The sequence below is a fragment of the Emiliania huxleyi genome, assembly GCF_000372725.1.
Source record: "Emiliania huxleyi CCMP1516 unplaced genomic scaffold EMIHUscaffold_28, whole genome shotgun sequence".
Classification (NCBI taxonomy): Eukaryota; Haptophyta; order Isochrysidales; family Noelaerhabdaceae; genus Emiliania; species Emiliania huxleyi.
Window position 1 is genome coordinate 336,757 of NW_005199926.1, and position 22,562 is coordinate 359,318.

The window sequence follows — 22,562 nt, forward strand, 5'->3', positions numbered from 1 at the left end:
CAACTCCCCCAAACCGCCCACCCCCTCGAGATCTCGAGTCTAGTCCTCCAGCCACATGAGCGCCACCCAGCAGCTCTCCCGCAGAATCTCCTCGGCGTGGCCGCAGTACGCGCGGAGTGTCTCCACCGCCTGCGGGGTGCCGATCGCACCGAGCGCCTCCGCCGCCTCGTGCCGCACCATGCCGTGCTCGCCCTCGCGCCGCACCGCGCCGCACAGCGCGTCGCCCGCCGCCGGGTGCTCCAGCTGGCCGAGCACAAAGGCAACCTCGTGCTTGAGCAGCGCACTCTCGCCGCCGGCGCGGCCGAGGCACTCGCACAGGGCGGCGACCGCACCGGCGCCCTCGCGCGGGACCGCGTCGCGCAGCGCGAAGAGCGCGCGGTACCGCTCAAACAGCGGCGCGCCGCGGTCGAGCAGCCGCGCGCGCAGCTCGGGCAGCGGCGCCGCCTCCGCGGCCGGCGCGGGAGAGACGTACGTGTAGGTTGGCGCCGTCGGCTCGGGCGGGGCGGGCTGCCACGGGCAGGCCGCGGAGGAGGCGTCTGCGTCCGCGTCCGCCGCCGCCGGCCCGCCGCCGGCCGCCTCTGCCGCCTCCGGCGCGGCGGTGGCCGCCGCCTGCGCCTCCTTTCGCAGAGCCTCTTGCGGCCGCCGCTCGCAGCCGCAGGCGCCCTTGTCGATCTTGTAGTTGAGGAGGGCGAGGGCGAGGCCGCACGTCTCCGACACCTCCGACGCGTCGTCGGCGGCGTGCTTGGCGAGCACGCTCAGGCTCTCGGGCGCCTCGATCGCGCCGAGCGCCTCGGCCGCCTCGTGGCGCGTGATCGGGTCCTCCGCGCGGTCCGCGAGGAGGCGCTCGAGGAAGGGGACCGCGTCGACGCGCTGCATCTGCCCAAGCGTGTACGCGATCTCGTGGCGCAGCAGCACGGAGGCCGTCCCGTGAAAGAGAGCGACGAGCTCGGCGACGGCGGCCTCGTCGTTCCGGTTGCGGAGCACAAAGATCTGCGTGTACTTTTCGCAGCAGGCGGAGCGCGACTCGGCGGCCAGAGCCGGCCGCTGACCTGCATCGGCAGCGCGGCGCGCCGTGGGAGCAGCTGGCGAGTCTCGGGCGGTGCGGGCCAGCGCGAGGCCGGCTGCTACAAAGTCGAGCATCGAGACGAGCGGGAGGACCAGCAGCCGCAGCAGCGCCCGCACCGCCGTAAAAACGAGCGAGCGGTCCTCTGTGCGAAGCATCCCCAGGGCCGAGGGTCACTCTCACAGTCCCAGCGCACGCGCTTGCGCTGCCGCAATTTTTCTGACTTTGCACGCAGCTCTGCACGCAGCTCTCGTTCACTAAACGCACAACCCCGCTCTCGTTCACTAAACGCACAACCCCGCTCTCGTTCACAGCCTTGTTATTGAGAAGAAAATACCTCTTATGGCGCTGTGCGCTGGCCTGTGAGAGGTTGAGGTGCGAGCCCTGTTCACATAAACGCACAACCCCGCTCTCGTTCACGCAGACAAGAGAGAGGCTAGCTTGGGGGCGCGCCCGTCTCGACTCGAGCGGCGAAGGCAATTTTTCGGACTATCGGACTTAGAGAGCAAAGTCCAAAGAGAGAGAGAGAGACACACACACACACACACACACACAGAGAGTTTTTGTTTTGACTTAGAAGGGGCACGCACGTGTGTGTGTGTGAGTGTCAAGAATACTCACTCACAGGCACGCACGCAATAAGCTCTCGTTCAGGCAACAATCTAAGTCTCTCCTCTCGCGGCTCCTGCGTGGACGTATTTTTGTCTTATAAGGCAGGGCTACCGAGACACGTGCACTAAAACCTCCGAGAAACCCTTCGGCTCGCTGGGCCGCCTCGCTCCTCATCGCAAACCCTGTCAGCAGAGTAGTCATCCTCGGGAATGTACGTAAGAGCCACATTCAACGAAAACCAAATTTTTGGATCACTCCTCATCGCAATACCTGTCAGCAGTTCACCCTCGGGTATGTCCGTTAGAGTTAGCCATATTCGTACCTAAAAAAAATAAAGTCAGCAGCAAGGCAGGGAGTCGCTGTCGCCGGCGGCAAGAGGGAGTCCTCATCGGGCACTCCAACCCTGAGCCCTCGCCGCTGCCAAAGCCAAAGAGGGTCCTAATGCCCGCCGACGCGCAGTTTGCCGTCGGCTCGGTGGTCTTTGTGCCCGACGAGCAGCAGGCGTACCTCCCCAAGCGAGTCGCATCATGCACGGGCCTCGGCGCCCGCACCAAGCTCACCGTCGGGCCGCTCTCGGGAAGCGGCGGCGCTGCTGTGCCGGCAAAGGACGTCGCCGACGTCGTCGATGCGGACCCGCTCGCGCTGGAGGGGGCGCAGGACATGGTCAAGTTCTCCAATCTCACCGAGGCGGCGCTGCTCCACAACCTCCGCACGCGCTACAGCCGCGACCAGATATACTCGGCCGCGGGCGCGATCCTGCTCTCCGTCAACCCGTTCAAGCAGATCCCGGGCATCTACACGGACGAGGTGACCCGGCGCTGCCAGGAGGCCGACGCCAAGGCGCTCCCGGACCTGCCTCCGCACGTGTACGGGCTGAGCGAGAATGCGTACCGCGGCATGCTCGGTGAGCAAAAGCAGCAGGCGATCCTCATCTCGGGCGAGTCCGGCGCGGGCAAGACGGAGGCGGCGAAGGCATGCGTCAAGTACATCTGCGCGCGCTCGACCGGGGGCGGCGGCGTCGGCGGGGGCGCGAAGCTGCTCCGCCAGGGCTCGCACGAGGAGTTTGTGCAAAACTGCATCGTCGAGGCGCCGCCTTGGGAGCCGGGGAGGGGCGGAGGCGTGTCCGGCCGGCCGAGACGCGGGCGCGGCGTTGCCCTCCGTAGGCCAACCCGATCCTCGAGGCCTTCGGCAACGCGAAGACGCTGCGCAACAACAACTCGTCCCGCTTTGGAAAGTGGACCGAAATCCACTTTGACGCGGGCGGGCAGGTCCCGCCTCCGAGAAGCTTCCGAGAAGCCTCCACTTAAGCCCGCACGCCCGCGCTCCACCCGCGCTCCGCCAGAGGTCGCCGAGCACCACACTCGCACGCCCTCCGCCTGTCGCCGCTCGCAGCTCCCTCCCCGGCCTCGCTCTCCATGCCCCCCCCCCCCCCCTCCCTGCCCGCCCGCTTCAGATTCGCAGCGCGCGCTCGACGTCGTACCTGCTCGAGCGGTGCCGCGCCGGAGCGGTGGCCGCGCCCCCCGCACGGCGGGGCGCCGACGCCGCGGGACGTGCGTCGCCGTAGGTCTCGCGTGGTGGAACACGCCCGCGGGGAGCGGACGTTCCACATCTTTTACCAGCTCTGCGCCGGCGCGACCAAGCAGCAGCGCGACGCGCTCAAGCTGCCGCCCGCAGGAGAGCTGCGCTACCTCGGCCAGTCCGCTTCGCTCTCCGTGCCGGGCATCGACGACGCCGCCGACTGGCGCGCCGTCTGCGCCGCCTTCTCCACCTTCCAGCTCACCGACGCCGAGCAGACGAGCTTGCGCCGCGTCCTTGCCGGCGCCGCTCCGCCCCACCCAACCCGACGCACTCACCCACTGTGGCGGGGAGGCTGGCGGCACGACACGCGGTCTGCACGCACACGCACGCACGCACGCACGCACGCACGCACGCACGCACGCACGCACACGCACGCACGCACGCTTGCACGTGCTTGGAGAGGAGGGGAGCCGACAGGCAGGAGGGGAGGCGGGGAGGCGGGAGGGGAGGGGAGGCCGAGGGAGTTCGCCCCGTGGCGGGCAGCGGGCGGGAAGGGGTGGGGGCGGCGGGGGGGGGCGGGGTGTGGGGTCGGCCCGGCGTGGAGGGCGGTCTAAAGAGGCGAACGGCGCCGAGGCGGGAGGCGTGGCGGCCGGCTGTAGGCATCCTCACCCTCGGCAACCTCGCCTTCGACGCCAAGGAGATGGCCAACGCCGACGACGGGTCGTGCGTGTCGCCGGCGTCGCAAGCGTCGCTCAAGGCGGCGGCGGCGGCCCTCGACATCTCACCGCTCGAGCTCGAGACGGCGCTCACCATCAAGAATGTGGGCAAGTTCCCGGTGGTTGCGGTGCCGCAGCCGCCCGAGAAGGCGGCGGTCGCGCGCGACGCGCTCGCAAAGGCGCTGTACGGCTCGCTGTTCGACTGGATCTTCGGGCGCATCAACGAGAAGATGGGTGCGGGCGCGGGCGCCGCGCTGGGCGGCGGGAACAAGCGCACCATCGGGCTGCTAGACATTTTCGGGTTCGAGGCCTTTTCGCGCAACTCGCTCGAGCAGCTGCTGATCAACTTTGCGAACGAGAAGCTGATGCAGTACTTCAACATCTACATCTTCCAGATGGAGGAGAAGGAGTGCCGCGACGAGGGCGTCGCGTGCCCGCAGCTGCAGTTCGCCGACAACTCGGCCGTCATGGTGCTGCTCGAGGCCAAGCCGACGGGGCTGATGGCGCTGATCCACGACGAGGTGCTCGTGCCAAACGCCTCCGACGCCAACCTGCTCACCAAGATGAACGAGGCGCACCGCGGCGCGTCCATGTACCGGCAGATGCCGCGCGCCCAGGGCGAGGGCTTTGTCGTGCTGCACTTTGCGGGCGAGGTGGCGTACGCCATCGACGACTTTGTCGCAAAGTCGCGCGGCGCGGTCCCCTCGGAGCTGTCGCAGCTGCTGGGCACCTCGCAGCTGCCGCTCGTGCGCGGCTTCTTTGCGGCCGACGAGGAGGGCGGCGGCGGCGGCGGCGGCGGCGGCGGCGGCGGCGGCGGCGGCAAGCCAAAGGGCGAGCGGACGATGTCCTTCGCGCGGCACCGCGGCGGCGGCGGCGCGCGCGCGCGCCTCGGCGGCGGCGGGCGCAAGGTCGTGTCGGTCGGCCGGCAGTTTCAGGAGTCGCTCGACTCGCTGATGGGGATGCTGCACACGTGCTCGCCGCACTTTGTGCGCTGCATCAAGCCCAACCACCACCTCGCGCCGGACGATTTTGACGGCGCGTACGTGATGCGGCAGCTGCAGCAGATGGGGATGGTTCACGTGGTCAAGGCGCGCAAGCAGGGCTTCGCGCACCGGTACGACTTTGACACCTTCATCGCGCGGTACGGCTACCTGCGCGAGGGGGTCGAGTGCGACGCGGCGAAGCTCGCGCCGTACCTGCAAACGTACCTCGGCTCCGCCTCTCCGCCCGCCGGCACAAAGACCGAGACGGTGCAGCTCCTCGGCGCGCTCGCCGCCGCCGACATGTTTGCGACCGACGGTTGGGCCGTCGGGACGACGAAGCTCTTCCTCAAGGCTTCGCACCAGCAGCAGCTCGAGGTCGCGCGCGAGTCGCACCTGCGGCGCGTCATCACGCAGACCCTGACCAAGGCCATCGCCGATCAAGACCTCGCTTCCCTCGACGAGGCGGTGGCGAGGGCGGTCGAGATCCGGCTGACGGGCAAGCTGGTCGAGGAGGCAAAGGCGCTGCTCGCCACGCTGCGCGAGCGCGAGAAGGCCTTCGAGGCGCTGACCGAGGCGATGGAAATGCGCGACGTCGCCGCGGTCGAGGCGGCGCTCAAGCAGGCGGCGGCGGTGCGGCTCGAGAAGGACGCGAAGAAAGGCGCGCAAAAGGTCAGCGACGCAAAGGCGCTCCTGACGCAGCTCAAGGCGCAGCAGGTCGCCTCCAACGCGCTCGCGGCGGCGCTCGCCTCGAAGGACGTCAAGAAGCTGCGCGACGCGCTCGACGCGGCGCAGAAGAGCGGCCTCAACTCGGGGCAGGTGACGCAGGCGCAGCGGATGCTCGAGGGCCTCAAGACCAAGGACGCGCTCGAGAAGAAGCTGGCGGCCGCGGCCAAGGGCGGCAGCCTCGCCGAGCTGACGCAGCTCCTGGCGCAGGCCGAGGAGATCGGGCTGTCGACCGAGGCCGCGCGTGCGGCGAAGCGGCGCCACGCCTCGCTGCAGGAGAGCGCGCAGGCCTCGTCCGCGCTGCAGTCGGCCAGCACCGCCCGCGACGAGGAGGCGCTGCGCGCCGCCATCGAGCGCGCCAGCGCCGCCGAGCAGAACCAGGCAGCGGCGGAGCGCGAGAAGGCGGCCATGAGCGCCGAGCTCGCGACGGCGAAGGAGCTGCTCGCCAAGCTCGAGGCGGAGCACTCCACGGTGCTCGCCACGCCGCCACGGGGCGGCGCGGCGGCCGCTCGCGGGCTGCCGACGCCCTCCGGCCCGGTGTCGTACGTGCCCGGTCCGCCGGCGGGGCTTCCGTGCGAGCCGCTGGCGGCGAGGGTGGCGCGGCTGCAGCGCGGCGCCACGTTCCTCAAGGTGGCGGAGGGCACCTTCACGCGGAAGAAGCTCGACGCCAAGGCGGTCGCCCTCTCCGCCGACCGCAAGTCACTCACGTGGGACGGCGGCAAGAAAGGCCACGGGCTCGAGCTCTCGCAGGCGCGGCCCGCGGGATGCAGCCGGGATTGTAGCCGAGGGTGTAGCCGAGGGTGTCGCCGAGAGAGCGCAGCGGAGGTGCAGCCCGGCCCCAGCCGGAGAGACGCGCCGCGGCCCTCTCGCAGGTCGTCCGCGTCTCGATCGGGCTCGAGACGAAGCCGCTGCAGAAGCTGTACCACTCATCGGCCGCGCCGGACGTGGCGCCGACCAGCTGGTTCTCGCTGCACACCGCCGCGCGCTCGTACGACTTTGGCGCGCGCGACGGCGACACGGCCGAGACGGTGATCCTCTGGGTGCTGACGCTGCAGCAGCTGGTCCTCCTCAGTAGCGGTACCGGAGTGCGGCTGCCGGCAACGGCGCTCTCGTACGCGCAGCAGCAGTGGCAGTACCACAACTCGTCCGCCAAGGAGTGGCCGTGCGTCCAGTGCACGTGCATCAACAAGCCGAGGAACACCGCGTGCGAGGTGTGCGGCGCGCCCAAGCCGATGGTGACGCTCGTGCCGACGGTGACGCCGCTGCTGCCCGCGATGCGCGCCCTCTCCAACACGCTCGGCATCGACGCCTTCAACCTGAGCCCCGACGCGCGGCTGCAGTGGTTCCTGCTCAAGGCGCTCGAGCCGCCGCCGCCCTCCCCGCTGGTGTGGTCGGTCGGGCACCGGCAGGGCGACGGGGAGACGCCCTTGCTCGGCCTCGCCAACGCCGACGGCACGGGCTTCAGCGTCGACCACGCGTACATCCTGTCGCTCCGGCGCGAGGCGGAGACGGCGCGCCAGCAGCAGGCGCAGGCGGGCGGCGTGCTCACGCCGCGCCCGCAGTTCGTCGCGCCCGAGGGGCCGCTCTCGCGCGAGAACTCGCGCTCGCTGGGCGGGTACGAGCTGAGCGACGCCGAGGCGCTCGAGCAGGCGGCGCTGATGGCGTCGCTCGACCAGGTCGGCCTGCGGCAGGGCGCGCACTCTTACGAGGAGGCGCACGCGCTCGACGCGGGCGACGTGTTCCGTCACTGCATGTCCGGCTCGGTCGAGGAGGTGCGCCGCTTCCTGCAGCAGGGCGGGCACGCCGACACCGTCTACAAGTCCGACTACGGCTGGGCCGTCGGGCCCGACTACCTCTTCACGCGCCCGACGGAAAACATCACGCTGCTCAACTACGTGGCCACCTGGACAGACATCGTCGGCGAGGCGTCCGCCGAGCTCGCGCGGCTGCTCCTCAACGCGGGGGCCGACCCGCGCCGCGACGACGGCCTCGAGCAGTGGTTCACGCCGCTGCACAACGCCGTGGCCAACGGCGCGCACGACGTGGTGCGGGTGCTGCTCACGCACGACGCAAAGCTTGTCGACGTCACCACCGGAGAGGGGCAGTCGTCGCTGCACCTGCTCGCGCTCTGCGACGACGCGACGGACCGGATGGTGACGCTCGAGCTGCTGCTTGGCGCCCGCGCCTCACTCAACATGCAGGAGCCCTTTGAGGGCGGCACCCCGCTGCACACGCTCGCGCGCGAGGGCTTCGTCGCCGTGGCGGCGCGCCTGCTCGAGGCGGGCGGCGACGCGTCGATCAAGAACGACGCGGGCCGCAACGCGCTCGAGGAGGCCAAGTACGAGCTCGACCGGCTCGAGCGGCAGACGGACGGCGCCTCGTCGGCCACGCGGCGCGCAAAGATCCTCGAGACGATCAACACCCTGAAGATGGTGCTCTCAGTCCAGTGAGGCGGAGAGGGGCCCGGAGAGGCTGCCGCGTCGTGTGTGTGTGTGTGTGTGTATGTGTTCGGTGTGTGTGTGTGGCGGAGAGAGAGAGAGAGAGAGAGAGAGAGAGAGTCAAGAGAGTCAGTCAGAGACACAATGTGGGCGCCCCCCGGGAGGGGCCGCGCCGCTGTTGGGTCGTCTCTCTCGGGGTTGATTAGAAGTATTCGATTTTGGCACGGGCGGGGACTCCGGTGGTTCTCTCCGGAGAGCAGCGGAGTGCGCGGAGAACGTAAAGAGTAATAAAAGTCGGGGCGCGAGACGAGAGGGGTGGCAAACGCAAAGTGCGTGCGCATCCTCCCACGTACACGAAAGAAAACCAATCATTCCTCCACAGCCAGGGAGCTCGCGGCGAACGACAGCCGCTCTAGCGCCCTCCGATCCAAGGCTGGCTGCAGGCACCAGAGGCGCGCGGCGCGCGCGAGGAAGCCCGGGGTTGCGTCGCCGCGCGCCGATGGCGCGAGCAGCGGCAGCAGCCGAAGCTTGAGCTCCATCTCGCGTGAGAGGGCGCGATCGACCTGCACGGGCGAGGGGAGGGAGGCACGCACGCTGAGCGGGCGGCGCGAGCCTTGGCCGCGGCACAGACGCGAGCCCGGCGTGGGTATGCGCGCATCTAGTGAGGCGCTCGCGTCGCGCAGCCACCCAAGCAACGTCGGCGCCTCGGGCAGCAAGCCCTGCTCCGCCAGGACACCGCGCCCGGCTCCAATCACGACGCTGGCCGGCTCCGAAGCGAGCGCAAGCGCCTCCTCTTGCGGCAGCGAGTGCTGCAGCCTCGTGTACCGCTCCCACGAACGACCGTGGAGTGCCGCCGCCTCCAGCTGCAGCGCGCCAAACCGCTCCACCGATGTGTTTAGTGCCGTGCGCAGGTTGGAAAGTCCACGCTCGTGTCGCGCTCTTAGCGCGTCGATGGCGGCCACGTCGCCTGTCCGAAGCAACGCGCCGAGCGCCTCTGGCCGTGTGCGGTGCGCCGACGGCCCGAGCAGCGTGAGCCGGCCGTCGAACTCGATCGCTGCGGCGAGGAGCGTCTCGCTGTGCGCCTGCTCGGCGCGCCACGCCCGTGTGATGCGCAGCGCCGCCTCAAAGGTCTCACGCCAGAAGCTTGCGTCCATCGGCGCGGGCTGCTTTTTTTCTCATGAAAACTGTTGGTGAGAGTGTGAAGTCTGTTGTTTGTTGTGCCCTTGTTTGTTCTTCTGGTGCCTTGGAGTGCTGGGGGGGGCGACAGGGAGGATGTGGCCCTGAGTTATGTGTACGCCTACTCAGGGTGTGTGGCAGCCAGCTGGCTGCGTGTCTTGTGAGCCTGTTTTGTGTCTGTGTGTCGCTCGTGCGTGTCGTCATCATCTGTCTAGCGTCCACCCATACCGCGTTGGTGTCCAGTCCGAGCCTGGCTGTTCTTCACCTTTCTACCTACCTACCTACCCCACTCGTGTATATAGAGAGATGTCCCTGTTGAGTACTGTCCGATAGTCGAGATGCCTTGTTCCAGAGGGATGTGTCCTGGACGGCGTCTCGTCGTGGTCCTTCAGGACGATAGCTTTGTCCCTTTCAGGATGATGGTGATCTTGGTTTGATCGTTCCTGTACGCCTCGGTACAGACCCTCGCTCCGTGTACAGCTCACAGCTCACTACATGGTTCCTCCGGCGAGATCGCGGAGCGAGGAGATCGACGGCAACTCGGCCGTCGTGAGTGCTGGTGCGGTCGCTGCGGTGCGACCGCACAGCTTCCCGGCTAGCGCTCGATACGGTAGCCAGCACCATGGACACCTGCGGGGTGTTGTGGTGGCGGGCAGGGCCAGAGCCCCTGCACAAAGTCTTCTCGGCACCTCGGCCGGAAGCCTGCTCGGCACCTCGGCCTTGCAGCCCTGCAGCATGATCCGGATGATCTCTGCGGCCTGTTCATCTTCGGCACCCACCACGAGCACCTCGGCTTCGTGGGCACGGATCTTCATTGATAACTTCATCTCTCCTTCTCCACTGTATCGGCTCGCTATCATCTCCTGCGAGCCACCATCGCCGCCGCCGCCAGCTCTCGAGCCCGTCAAGTTCCCTGCTCGGGAGAATGTTGGACGCCTACTCTCACCGCCATCAACTCCATCGCCGCCGCCGCTCTGGACGATGGCAACCTTCTACGACCAGAGCTTTGCGCCGCTGAAATATGACGACGGTGGCACTCTTCTGTCCAGGATCGCGGCAACTGCCACATCGTGGGGGAGGCTGGGACATTGGTGCGATGTGGCGACGCTGCGTCTTTGCGGTATTTCGCCCTCCTCTGCCTTTCGCCTCTTCGCTTTCGCTCTTCCCGCCGCCCGCCGCCTGTGGCGCGGCATCCGACGAGCCCTCCTCGTCTACACGACGACTTCGCCCGAGCCCGTCATATCCGATGCCTTCGCCGCCGACACGAACAGGGGCTCCACCGCTGAGCCACGATGGGTCTCGCCTATCGAGGTCGCCAGCGGCCACCCTCGCAACTACGCCCTCGAGAACTTCAAAGTGATGCTCTGCGACTGCTTCTGCGTCCTCCCCAAGTCGCTCCGCGCGCACGACCTCACCCCCACTCGTCTCAAAAGCATCAACCTCGGCCACGACCCGCGGCGCTCCAAATACCTCGTCTACATCCCCGCCGTCCGGCGGATCATCTCTACCGCCGACGTCATCTTCGACGAGTTCTCCTTCACCACCCTCGGCGGCGCCTGGCAACCCTTCAAGATCCGCGGCGCCGTCGAACAAGAACGCCCTCAAGTCCCCGAGGCGATCGTCCGCGCCGAGCCTCCCGCCGCACCAGCGGCGCCAAGCAAGGGGCGCGCCCATCGCCCCGCCCGCCGCGCGAGCTGCGCCCGCTCAGCCCGCCGTCCCGCGGCGCTCACCTCGGATCGCCGCGCGCGGCTGACCAAGCTCTACTACTCCCACGTTGTTCAATTGAAGACATCCAGTCGACCGCTCCGATAGTCTACTACCTTGAGCCCGGGAGACGGAAGGTCACATGCCACGTTCACTAGCTCGCGCCTCTGATCAGCGTGACAATTACTTGCTTCACACTCCGCTGTGTTGTCTGCCGCATCTGAAGACCGCGCAGACAATGGGGGAGTGTTGGGAGTGTGAATACCCCACTCGTGTATATAGAGAGATGTCCCTGTTGAGTACTGTCCGATAGTCGAGATGCCTTGTTCCAGAGGGATGTGTCCTGGACGGCGTCTCGTCGTGGTCCTTCAGGACGATAGCTTTGTCCCTTTCAGGATGATGGTGATCTTGGTTTGATCGTTCCTGTACGCCTCGGTACAGACCCTCGCTCCGTGTACAGCTCACAGCTCACTACAAAAACGCACACGAGACAGTGAACTGGGTGTCTGGGTCCCAGGAAGGCGAACGCCATGTCTGTTCACGTGAGTGTGTGGTGGACGCAAGACGGGCGGTTTCCACACAAGACACAACCGGATTAAAGGTTTAAAGCAGCCTGCCTCTGTCCTCGGCGCCGCCACACCCCGGGCATGTCGAGCTATAGGCGCTCCTAGGACCTAGCAGCCTCTGCCCAGTGCTCCTCCGGCACCCAAGGTACAAAATGTTGGGAAGATTGATTGATTAGGTTAGGTTAGGCAGACAATTGATAGACAGATAGAAGAAAGGCGAACAACAAGAGCCCCCACATGAAACGAAAATCGGCGGTTAGTGGTGCGCTAACCTCCGAGAAACCCTTCGGGTCGTTCCTCATCGCAAACCCTGTCAGCAGAGTCCTCCTACGGGAATGTACGTATAAAGAGCTACAAACAAAAAAAGAAAGAAAAAACAAAACCATTGACGATTTTTTACGGTTACATGCCTCTGCGCCCGGTTGCCACAGCCCTGTGGAGGTGCGTGCCCCTGGATGATGGAGAGCGATGGGGAGGGTGCAGGCATCTATGAGGCGGACGGCGACGAGGACCGCGCGGAGGAGGAGCCGGAGGAGGAGCCGGAGGAGGAGCCGGAGGAGCCCCCGCCGGCCGAGGCCCCACAGGCTGACCCCAAGAGCGACCGCGCATTCCTGCTCCCGTCGCTCTTTCGCGATCGAGCGGCGACCGTGTGGCTAGACTATCCGGCCTACATGGGAATGCAGCGCGAGCAGGGGCGCGGCGTGCTTGTCGAGCTCACCGATCCACGGTGGTCCCCTGCCGTCGCCAGCGGTGGCCAAATTCTCAACCTCGGCTGACTGCGGCCGTCCCGCCGTCGGTCCCCGTAGTCTCAAGCCACTCTACTTCCGTTCGGAGAAGAACATTAACTGCATCACCAACGCATGCAAGCGATCGGGCTTCAAACGGCTCATCAAGGGCCAGTCCTTCAATCTGTATTGGGGGCGCCACCTGAACGAGAAGGCGCTGCGCGCACTCAACCCTCACCAGGCCCGCTCAGCGCAGAGCCAGAGCGAATCGGGGGCGTAAATCTTGACGCAGCGCCATGTCGCCGTCAGGCGGTCAACCACTTCCCGGGCTCGTACGGGATTGGGCGCAAGGACTACCTGTGGCGTAACCTGAGCCGCATGCAGAGGCAACACGGCGAGCGGAGCCGACCCCTTGCCGCCTCGCTGGTGCCGGTGCTCTCAGGGAACTGAGTAACGAGAGGTCTCCCCTGTCGTCACAGGTGCCGCGTACGACTTTTGCGCAAAGTCGTACATTCTCCCTCGCGACCGGGAGCACTTTGAGCGCGACTATGAGGAAGGCACCGTGTACATTATCAAGCCGCCCGCTCAGGCCGAGGGAAGAGGTATCCGCCTCATCAACCGATCAGACCAGCTGCCCGGCAAGGGTGCGCGCGCGTGAGGTCGCAGCCTTGTGTGCGCGGCGGAGCGTGCCCACGCTCCCCCCTCCCTCTAGGCGTATCCGCCATCGTACAGCGGTACCTCGGCGAGCCCTACCTCATCAACGGGAAAAAGTTCGACCTGCGCATCTATGTCGCCGTCACCTCCTTTGATCCCCTCCGCGTCTACGTCTTTGAGGCGAGTCGCGACGCTTCGATAGCCACTCACTCGCTCGTGCTCAGACCCGCGTCGTCTCGAAATGTTGCAGGAAGGCCTCGCGCGCTTCGCCACCTCAGACTACCGGGCTCCCGGCGCCTCCAAGCGCTCCATCAAGGACCGGTACATGCACCTGACCAACTACTCGGTCAACAAGAGGAACGAGCGCTTCGAGCGTAACACAGACGCATCGCGCGACGACGAGGGCTCGAAGTGGTCGCTCTCAGCCACCATGAAGCATCTCGCCCAGGCGGGCGCCGACGTGCGGGCGCTGCGCGAACGGATCCATGACCTCGTCGTTAAGACGATCATCGCCGTGGAGGTGGCACACGCCCCCACCCGACACCGCGTTGCGAGCCACTCTGGCGGCCTTCCCCACCATTGCGCCACCGTCCGCAGCCATCGGTCGTGTCAAAGATGAACGCGGCATGCAACGGGCGAGCCGCGTGTTTTGAGCTCTTCGGGTTTGACGTGCTGCTGGACAAGGCTCTCAAGCCGTGGCTCATCGAGGTCAACGTTGCTTGCTCGCTCGCCTCCTCCTCCCCACTCGACAAGTGGATCAAGAACATGCTGATGACAGACCTCTTCCATCTGATCGGGCTGGTCCCCTTCCACAAGAAGGCGGCACCCCTTTCGCTGATGCTGCGCCAAGTCAACCCTTTTCCCCACCGCCCTGGTTTCGTTCTAGGCGCTCGCTGACGATGCCGAGGAGAAGCGACGCTCACGGCTGCTGCGTGCAGCAACCGAGCCTCTCAAGCGGCGGAACGTCTTTGAGCTGCAGGAGACGCCGATCGCGGCTTTGGACAACGCCGACCTCGGCGTCATCATGCAGGCCGAAGACGAGCTGAGGCGGTGCGGTCACTGGTGCCGGGTGCTGCCTTGCGACGGCATGGGCGATCGGTATCTCCCGCTCTTCGAATTTCCGCGTTACCGCAACACAATCCTCGCCAAATGGATGGCGTCGCAGGCGCACGCCACTCTCCCAGCCCCGCTCTCCAGTCTCTTGCGCCTCGTGCCCCGCATCTTGCCTTATTTTGGCCCTCGGCAAACCTCTCTCCTCTCGTCCTCGGTGCCAGGACTGGGCGCTGCTAGAGCCTCACCTCGACGTGAGTATCGCAGAGCGACTTGGCGTATCGACCTCACCCAGGCAGGCAGCCGCAAGCGCCTGCCGCACCACCACACGGTCGTCGGAGCTAGAGACGGCTCTGGCGACACGCCAGAGTCTTGTCGCTCGCCGCCCTCTGCTGAAGGCAAACACCGCTCCAGAGTCCGCCTTTGCTTGCGTCGGACGCACCAACGCGGCGGCGCCGCGAAATGGGACGCCGTCCACACGCGCTCCCGGTGCACGTGGCCTTCAGGTGGAGCCGCAGGGCGGGGGCGGCGAGTGCATCCCCATCCGCAGAGAGAGAGACGAAGCGAGGGGAGGCGCCGCGCGCACGAGCCCGGGTAGTCGAGGCGAGACGCACGTACTCACTTCTTTTTGAATATTGTATATATACGCCCAGCACGCGGGGCACACGCGCGGGCGGCGGCTTTTTCTCTGGGGGGTCGCGGGGGCCCTAGAGGGTATCCATGCGGGGGGGAGATGGGGTCGAACGGCCCGCCGCAGGCGCCGATTTTTTCGACATTTTTTTGCGCGATTTTTTACTTGTTTCAGGGGAATTCGGCGGAGATTGCGGCCATGCTATCACGCCTTGCGACAGCCTGTCGGCGCTGCTGGCCGTGCCCTGCTGCACAATTGATCACCTGCATAGCTCGCGGCCTTAGTATCAAGCATTCAGTGACGACCTGATCGTACGGTCAGTAGGAAGGCGTCCTTCCAACGTGTGCACGCTTCTGGCGCAATGCGCGTCGCCTCGGATTGGCTGCTGGCACTCTCGAGGCTATGCCTACGCAGCCTCGCGCGCATGGGCAGTCAAGAGGGACCACGCACCTTCTCAGGACAGCGCCGGTACCTCTCTCTTGGACCGGCAAACTTGGTGGTCTCGTGTCACCAATGTGGGACCAGTGCGGCATCGCGCCATTGACAGCTCTGAACTGCGCCTCACCACTGACCGGGAAGGCCGCCAAGTGGGCCAGCACAGGTCGCACATTGTGGCAGCAGTCAGCAGTGCATGTCTGATAGCTAGAGCAGCAGCGTCAGGGTCGCAGGGTCGGACGTCGTGTCAAGCCTCTCCGCCCGGCCGGCCGCATGCAGTTGCAGACGTCGGCCTGTCTGCTGTCTGGAGTGATCTGTCGGCGGTCAGTACGACCGATCAGGTCGGAGTTTTCTGATGGTTGGAGGGTCTATCTGTATGTGTACTTCTCGAGATCTCTCCAAAGCTGCCTTCTGATTAACCTAGCTTAATCGGGAAGTCGGTGCTAACGGAGACTAACGCCGTTACTCGACTAACGCGGGCCCGTTTCCGCACTGCGGCGCGGCGCACGGTGCCTCCGGGGGCCCCCGGCCCCGCGCCCCCCCACGCCCCAGAGGGCTTTTTGGTACGGCTTACGAGAACACAATGTGTTGCTCCGTTGGGGAGAGGTCACGCTTGCAACACATACACCGATACGAATCTGGCCTAAGTCTCTCGCCTTCCTTAGCTTCGGATGCGCTTAGCGCGCGCGACGAGAAAGTTGGCCGGCTGACCTGCAAGGAGGGGGGGCGGCGCAGGGAGAGGGTGAGCTGTGAGGCGGCGGCGGGCGGCCGCTGCCGCTCGATTGGCGCGCCGTGCTGCGGCCGCAGCGTGACTCCTGGCGGCACGTCGATGTGCTCGGCGCGGATGTCGCCGTTGTCGTGCCTCGCCATGTCGATCACGAGGTGCTGCGGGATGTTGTCAGGGTCGTGTAGCAGCACGGGGATGCCGAGCCGCGAGTAGAACTCGTGCACGTAGCCGCCCTGCTTGACGGCGGGGCACTTGATCTCGTTGATGAGCCTGCTGTGGAGCCGCCGCTTGACCGGGCTCCGCTGCGCGTCGCGTGGCCACCTCTGGAAGGTGATGTGGATCGCATGCGTGTCGTGCCCATTCTCAAAGCGCTGGATCTCTGCGGGGAGCGCGCGGATGATCTCGCCCTCGAGGCTGAGGTGCAGTGAGCTTAGCTCGAATCCCGGCTTGCGCATCAGTCTGTCGAGCGCCGCTCGCTCCACCCAAAACGGGACCTGCGGCAGCTTGTCACCAATAATGCAGCCAGGCGTTCGGCCCTGCTCCCGCAGCCACGCGTTTGCGCTACCGCTCTGCAGCTCCGGCCCGCGCCGATGCAGCGGGAGCGCCTCCGCAGCCGCGGTGCACACGCGCCGTAATGAACTCCGCGCGGTGCCAGGGCGGGCGATGAGTAGGCTGCGCAGCATGTGATCTTTGCCCGCCAGAACCCTGTATTTGCGCGACAAAAGAATTTTCACTGCGTGCCGACGTACCGCCACACGCGCTCGCGCACGCTCCCGTCGTTTAAAAAACGGAAAAATAACCGGATCCCGGACATCACGCCCAATACCAGTAATCGCGTAGCGGGTGGGCAGAGGTTCAGGGCACATGCCACAGGCAGGGCGTCTCGCCGCGCCGGGCACTCGAGTACTTCAAACGAGCGCAACCGCCTAGGAGCTAGGTGGGGGCGAGCGTGTCGGATCTGGCGAGCGGCTGCGCGTCGGGCGGAAGGGCGGTGCTGGTGGCGGTGCAGCACGCGGCGAGACGGCGCACGCAGCCATGGGCGGCGGCAAGCACGGCGCCCAAGACCAGAGCGCAGCCGTGGGCGGCGGTGGTGAGGGGCGGTGCGACGGCGGCGTAGAAGACGTCCGCCGCGGCGCACAGCACCAGCGCCGCGACCAGAGTTGGCGCTGGCCGCGCCGGCGGACGTCCGTGCGCCCGGTGCCTCGTCGGGATGCCAACCTCCTCGCCCCACACGCGAAGCGGGCCTGCGCGGAGCTCGAAGATGACGGCGTAGCCGGCGGCCGCATTCCAGATGATGGAGATGCCCGTACAGCCGATGACGGTGCACAGGCCGAGCTGGAAGGCGATGACGAATGCCAAGGCGCTGGAGGCCCAGCACAGCGACGCCCGGCTCGCCTCGACGTCACGCAGCTGCGCTCTGCCCGCTGCGAAGAGGACCACACTACAAACGACGTAGTTGATGACGATATCAGGAGTTGACCCGCCATACGAGAGGATATCGATCAGCTTGGCCATAAGTTTGGACCATGGAACTTTCGATGGACACGAACGCTCCAAGAGCTCAGTGCTCGCGTGGTCGGCTCGTGGTCGGCGCTTCGCTTCCAAGTCGAAGAAGAAGAAAAGCGGCTTGGATCTTTTCTTGTGGGCGGATTACTTCTTTCTCCAAAACCCGGGGAGCCGCTTTGGTGGCGCCGGCGCAAAAACTAGTCTGAGTCTCTGAGCTGCTGCACGACTAGTCTAAGTTCTCTGAGCGCCCACCTTAGTCGCTCTCCTACAATGCCCGGGTCCTCTGCCTGGACATTGGGCGTCGTGCTCGTGATCGCCGTCGCGCTCATCTGGTCCGCCAGCACGGTGCTCGTGCAAGCGATCTTCTCCACCCTCGAGTTTGAGCGGCCCGTTTTCCTCACCTACGTCGCCAACTCCTGCTTTGTGATCCTGCTCCCAATCAAGGCGCTCAGGAGCGCGGTCTACGATCCTCCAGCGACTGGGCTGCTGGACCAGACCGCTGCTCTGACGCCCGCAGAGGAGTTGGACGAGGCCACTGGCCCCACAGAGAGAGGCGCAGCCGAGCGAGCGAGTCGCCGCTCGGCTTGGCTCGCGGCGGTACGCGGCGCGCTCGCCCTCTGCCCCGTCTGGTTTGCCGCCAACGTGACGTACAACGTGTCGCTCGCTCACACGACCGTCACGACCTCCACTGTGCTCGCCTCCTCGTCGGCCGCATTCACCCTCCTCCTCTCGATCGCCCTCCTCGGCGAGCAGTGGCGCGCGGCCTCTCTCGCCGCACACCTCTCCACACCCAGGCTGCCGCCCTCCCTCTAGGCGAGCATGTCGGCGCCGACCGCAGCACCGCCTTCAAGGTGGCCGGCGTGCTGGCTTGCTGGGCGGGTAACGTGCTGGCGGTGGTTGACGCCGCGGGTCCCACTGCCGCCGCCACAGGCGGCGGCGGCGGCGGCGGCGGCGAGAGTGGCGGACTCCACGCGACCACTGGCGGGGCGCTGCTGTGCCTGTGCTCGGCGTTGCTCTACGCGTGCTACACTGTGCTGCTCCGCGCGCTCGCCCCGACGGACCTGCTCCTCTTCTTCGGGTTGGTCGGTGCCTTCAACGCGCTCGCCCTCGCCCCACTCGTCGCGGTGCTGCACGTGACGGGCGCCGAGGACCTCTCGCGCCTGGGCTTGGCGGGCGGCGGCGGCATCCTCGGCTGCCTGCTCCTCAAGGGGCTCGCAGACAACGTGCTGAGCGACACGCTCTGGGCCAAGGCGGTCCTCCTCACCTCCCCCGCCGTCGCCACGGTCGGCCTCTCCCTCACCGTCCCCATCGCCATCGCCTCCGAGCTGGTGCTGCCCCGCGGCTGGCTCGTTGACCCCTCGCCGCCCACGCCTCTGCGCCTCGCCGGCGCCCTCCTCGTCGTGGCGGGCTTTGTCGGCATCTCCCTCGCCCCCGACCCGCCGCCCTCGCGAACTCACGAGGCGGAGCCGTCGCACTGCGCTGCGGGGAACGCCGCCACGCCATTGGAGACGGACACTGCACCGCCGAGCCCCGAGAGAAGTCGAACGTGAGAGGAAGGATAAATAAATAACTAAAACGGACACCACCTCTACTAGGAGATGGGTAAAAAGGAACAGGTCCCCGCCCTCTGCGGTCTTTGTGCAGGGTTCTTTGTGGGTGTGGTCGGCGACTAGCCGGGGTCGTCCTCCCGATGGGGGACTAGCACTAGCCGTCTTCCACATTGTCCCTCGGGTCCCTGCTGCTCCTAATCTCTTCGTACATCCTCCTGCTGATCTCCGCAAAGTCCTGCTCCCTCCCTCGTCTCGCCCTGCGCGTCTGCTCCGCCTCCCCGTCGTCCGCCCTGCGTCGTCTGGTGACGGGTCCTCCATAGTCGGTTGAGGTCGCCGCCCTCCTCGTGCCTCGCTTCCCAACGCGTTTCCTCGGCGGCCGATGCCGTCTGCTCCGACTCCGCCGTCCCCGGGTCTGCCCTGCCCTCGTCTGCGCTAGCTTCTGTTTCGTCATCACTGATGTCCGTCCTCTTCTTTCTCCTCTTGTTGTATGCTTTTTGTACATCGCGTCGATTCCTTTTCGCGTGAGCACCACCCTGAAGCCCGCCCAGCAGCTGAACCGCTCCCTAAGTCGAAGGAGCATCATGAGAGGAAGGACAAAGCGAAGAACAAATAAATAAATAAAGACGGACACCTCTCGTCTCTACTGTGAGATGGGTAAAAAGGAACAGGTCCCCGCGAAGAACACATTTAAAAACACGTCGGAATTAAACTAAGGAAACGAGCGCTCCCCAAAATGAAATATACACAGCCGATCGATTCTGGACGTCGGGCGTCGGCACGTCGCACGCCGCTGCTTCGGTTACGTTCGCGCCATCTCCTCGACGCTCGAGTCGGTAGAGCTAGAGGTCAGGTAGGTGTGTGGAACTGGAAGGTGGTATAGCGCGAGAGGTGTCCGTTTCGCGTTTGTGTGTCGGAAGGCAAGCGCGCAACGCTCTTCACGTAGCCGACCCCACTCCTCCACACTCTACCCGAATATATTGCAATGCGTTCTTTTGCCTTGGGCCCGATTTGTGTGTGTGTCCCTTTTCCGCATTGAATGAAGATCCAAGATCCAAGATTCGTAATGCTGTTGCCAGGAAAGGTGCTCCTTGCTCGGCCGCCGTTTTCTTGCTCGCCTGCATGTTGCATCCCGACCGGAAAATCAAAACGAATCAAAAGGCCAAATTCGAGATGCATTCGAGGTACGACAGGTCGCTTTCGATTTACGTCCGCAGTGTGACCGTCCGTCCCCGTCCCCGACGGCAGCCCGGACCGCACGCAGGCAGGGCGACATACGAGTGGCCGCGTGTACGCCCTGCCAGCTAATGAGGGGGTGGCTGCTGGCATGGGCCGCCCTCCATCTTCCGGCGTCCGCGCTGGCGGCGGCAGTCGCGAGCAGTGAATACAACGCGGCTGTGGCTGACGTTGTTGGAAAAGTCAACCTTGTGCTCCTGAGTGACCGGATGGAGGCGATAGAGGCAACTGTGCGCTCGGCATACGCGAGCAAACGGTATTCAAGCTCGCTCATGTGGCACATCTTCACCTCCCTCCCCGCGCACGCTGTGAAAGAGACGCTTGTTGAGGCGGGTGTGCCGGCGGCGGATCTGCACCTCATCGACATGGAGGGCGCAGTCAAAAGCCTCATTCGGCGCGGCGTCGTGCCAGTCTGGAGGTGGAGCGACTGGCAGGACTGGCTCAACGCCCCTGCCACCGAGGCCACGCACTGGCGCTCTGAAGCCTCCCTGATCGAGTTCCCGCCGAGCCGAGAAGCCAAGCACGCCTGCCCGGCACCCTATGCATCCATCGACCAAGGCCTCACAGAGCACGACTCCGTGTCTATAGGCACGCGCACCCGCTAAACCTGATGCGGCTCTATCTGGCCGAGCTGCCAGTGCTGCAGCAGCTCCACCGCGTGCTGCTCGTCGACGACGACGTCATCTTCCAGCGCGATCTCGAGGCGCTCTACTACGAGACTGTCGACCGTGGCAAATTGCTTCGCGCGTCATGCGAGATGTACAGCTTCGCAAGCAAGGCAGGCGTCACTTGGTTGAACCTTTCCTACGCAACGAAAAGCTACGGCGACACGCACTTCATCGGCTCGATTGGGCCGACCGCGTATCCGGTTTGCGAGACTGGATCGGATGATCCGTGCGCCCCAAAGGCGCTCGAGCCGCTGCTAACGTCCCTTCAGGCGAGCATAAATGGGAACACACCACGCACACTGCGGGACGAGGTTGCTTGGAACTTTGGGGTCGCACTATTGCCGCTCGACCGTTGGCGCGAGCAGCGGGTTGCACTACGAGCGACGCGCTGGTTCGAAGCCAACTCGCGCCACCGCCTCTTCGCACCTGACTCGGTGGCGAGTGGTCTGGGCATACCATACCTGCTGTTTGCGGGCGCGGTCGAGTGCTGGCCTGAAGAGGCACTCCTCGACGGACTGGGCTACGTGAGCCGGGAGGACCTCCTGCTTAGCGGCGTGCAGGACCTCAAGCAGTACACCGCGTTGCACTTCGCCGGTCCCGCTAAGTTGGGGACGCAGGGCCTGACCGACTACAGCCCAGCGGCCATGGAGCCGCTCATCCTGCAGCACCTTTCCCTAGCGGTGGCGCGGCGTCAGCTCGATGTGGATGCCTATGGCGGCTATGGCGGCATCTACTACTACCTCCCACCGCCAACGCCGCCCCCGCTGACGCCGCCCCCGCCGCCCCCGCCGCCCCCGCCGTCGCCGATAATCCTAAATCCAGATCCAGATCTATCAGATCTCACCCTCGCGTCACCCCCGCCTGCCAGTCCTCCCCCTCCCACCCCCTTGGACTACCCGGAGCTGTGCGAGCCCGGGAGTTGCACGGGCAACCCCTTCGAGACCTGCTTCTACGACCCCAACTGCGCCACGGGAGGGCTCGGCTGCGCAGCGGGCGGCAAGCCGCTCTGCCGTTTCTGTGGATTCGGGGGCTACATAGACGTTCAGTGTCCTGGCTAGCCGAACAGGGCTACCTACCAAGACGACATCCCCCAATCGAGCACCGTTCAACGGGGATGATCCTTCTGACACGCATGTCCCGCGACCTGAGTCCGCTGGAGTGCGCAGGATGCAAGCGAAGCTGAGAGATTATTGAGGCAGGTTGACGTGACTTTACCGCAGGATGACCGCTGTGCTATTCATTAAAACTATGTAAATTTTTGTAAATGCATAAGTTAATGCAATACTTGCTTCTGGGGTCACACGCGTCTCTCCTCTTCCTACTTTTCCTTTAGTCGTCGTCGGCGTGCGCGGTGTCGCGTCTCGCGTGGTGCTCGTGCGTCCTTATAGCTCATCCCGATTGCTGCTGCCTGGCGCCGGCGGTGGTCTTGGCGACGAGGTAGATTTCGTCCGCGACCCCCCCTGCTCAGCTTTGCCCGCCGCAGCCGCCGCAGCCGCTGCAGCTGCCGCAGCCTCACGCTGCCGCCTGGACTGCAACTGGCGGTGGGCGGCCGCTGCTTTGGCGGCGTGAGCCCGATGTCGCTCCATCTGCTCCTCTTTACTCGCAATCGCTTCGGCCCTCGCCAGTAGCTCCTGGACCATCTCCTCCGCGGTTGGACCCTTTGCACGCACGGGCCACTGTGAGTAGGATGGGGCAGAGGGGACGGGGCTTCAACGGGCAGCCCGCGCCTTGAGGTAGGGCCCGAGCAGCCGCCGGCGATGAAAGAGCTGGCCGACGGGGAACGAGGCCACTCCAAGCTCGCGGAGGATCCCCGCGTTCTGCGGATTATCCATGTCGACGACGCCAATAGCCGTGCGAACGGCGAGCGGTAGTGTCGGCAGCAGC

The 22,562-nt window shown here is 65.7% G+C and overlaps 9 protein-coding genes across 9 annotated transcripts; 6 read left to right on the forward strand and 3 right to left on the reverse strand.

Annotated features, from left to right (window-relative positions):
* Positions 1-39: 39 nt before the first annotated feature.
* On the reverse strand, positions 40-1,140 carry EMIHUDRAFT_64969 (hypothetical protein; the record flags this gene model as incomplete). Its single annotated transcript, XM_005776342.1, has 2 exons — positions 40-576; positions 718-1,140. 2 exons carry the CDS (start codon positions 1,138-1,140, stop codon positions 40-42), a joined length of 960 nt encoding a protein of 319 aa, XP_005776399.1.
* A 976-nt stretch (positions 1,141-2,116) lies between these two features.
* EMIHUDRAFT_64992 (hypothetical protein) lies at positions 2,117-5,087 on the forward strand (the record flags this gene model as incomplete). Its single annotated transcript, XM_005776343.1, has 6 exons — positions 2,117-2,740; positions 2,839-2,943; positions 3,129-3,166; positions 3,240-3,483; positions 3,834-4,655; positions 4,746-5,087. Coding segments are annotated over 6 exons (2,175 nt in total), but the record flags the coding sequence as incomplete, so codon positions are not given.
* Positions 5,088-7,751: 2,664 nt separating this feature from the next.
* Positions 7,752-8,272, forward strand: EMIHUDRAFT_354566 (hypothetical protein). The gene has a single exon (XM_005776344.1). It carries the CDS (start codon positions 7,766-7,768, stop codon positions 8,063-8,065), a length of 300 nt encoding a protein of 99 aa, XP_005776401.1. The 5' UTR covers positions 7,752-7,765; the 3' UTR covers positions 8,066-8,272.
* A 149-nt stretch (positions 8,273-8,421) lies between these two features.
* Positions 8,422-9,207, reverse strand: EMIHUDRAFT_206980 (hypothetical protein; the record flags this gene model as incomplete). Its single annotated transcript, XM_005776345.1, has 1 exon — positions 8,422-9,207. The coding sequence occupies one exon, from the start codon at positions 9,205-9,207 to the stop codon at positions 8,422-8,424; it is 786 nt and encodes a 261-aa protein (XP_005776402.1).
* A 3,311-nt stretch (positions 9,208-12,518) lies between these two features.
* EMIHUDRAFT_42604 (hypothetical protein) lies at positions 12,519-13,673 on the forward strand (the record flags this gene model as incomplete). The annotated part of the gene is made up of 5 exons (XM_005776346.1): positions 12,519-12,656; positions 12,685-12,868; positions 12,937-13,062; positions 13,133-13,371; positions 13,476-13,673. Coding segments are annotated over 5 exons (885 nt in total), but the record flags the coding sequence as incomplete, so codon positions are not given.
* Positions 13,674-15,564: 1,891 nt separating this feature from the next.
* EMIHUDRAFT_206984 (hypothetical protein) lies at positions 15,565-16,535 on the reverse strand (the record flags this gene model as incomplete). The annotated part of the gene is made up of 2 exons (XM_005776347.1): positions 15,565-16,326; positions 16,467-16,535. The coding sequence occupies 2 exons, from the start codon at positions 16,533-16,535 to the stop codon at positions 15,565-15,567; spliced, it is 831 nt and encodes a 276-aa protein (XP_005776404.1).
* EMIHUDRAFT_354567 (hypothetical protein) lies at positions 16,514-17,218 on the forward strand. The gene has a single exon (XM_005776348.1). It carries the CDS (start codon positions 17,013-17,015, stop codon positions 17,175-17,177), a length of 165 nt encoding a protein of 54 aa, XP_005776405.1. The 5' UTR covers positions 16,514-17,012; the 3' UTR covers positions 17,178-17,218.
* Positions 17,219-17,497: 279 nt separating this feature from the next.
* Positions 17,498-18,777, forward strand: EMIHUDRAFT_206986 (hypothetical protein; the record flags this gene model as incomplete). Its single annotated transcript, XM_005776349.1, has 2 exons — positions 17,498-17,979; positions 18,186-18,777. The coding sequence occupies 2 exons, from the start codon at positions 17,498-17,500 to the stop codon at positions 18,775-18,777; spliced, it is 1,074 nt and encodes a 357-aa protein (XP_005776406.1).
* Positions 18,778-20,081: 1,304 nt separating this feature from the next.
* Positions 20,082-21,736, forward strand: EMIHUDRAFT_101188 (hypothetical protein; the record flags this gene model as incomplete). Its single annotated transcript, XM_005776350.1, has 2 exons — positions 20,082-20,428; positions 20,599-21,736. 2 exons carry the CDS (start codon positions 20,082-20,084, stop codon positions 21,734-21,736), a joined length of 1,485 nt encoding a protein of 494 aa, XP_005776407.1.
* Positions 21,737-22,562: the final 826 nt, after the last annotated feature.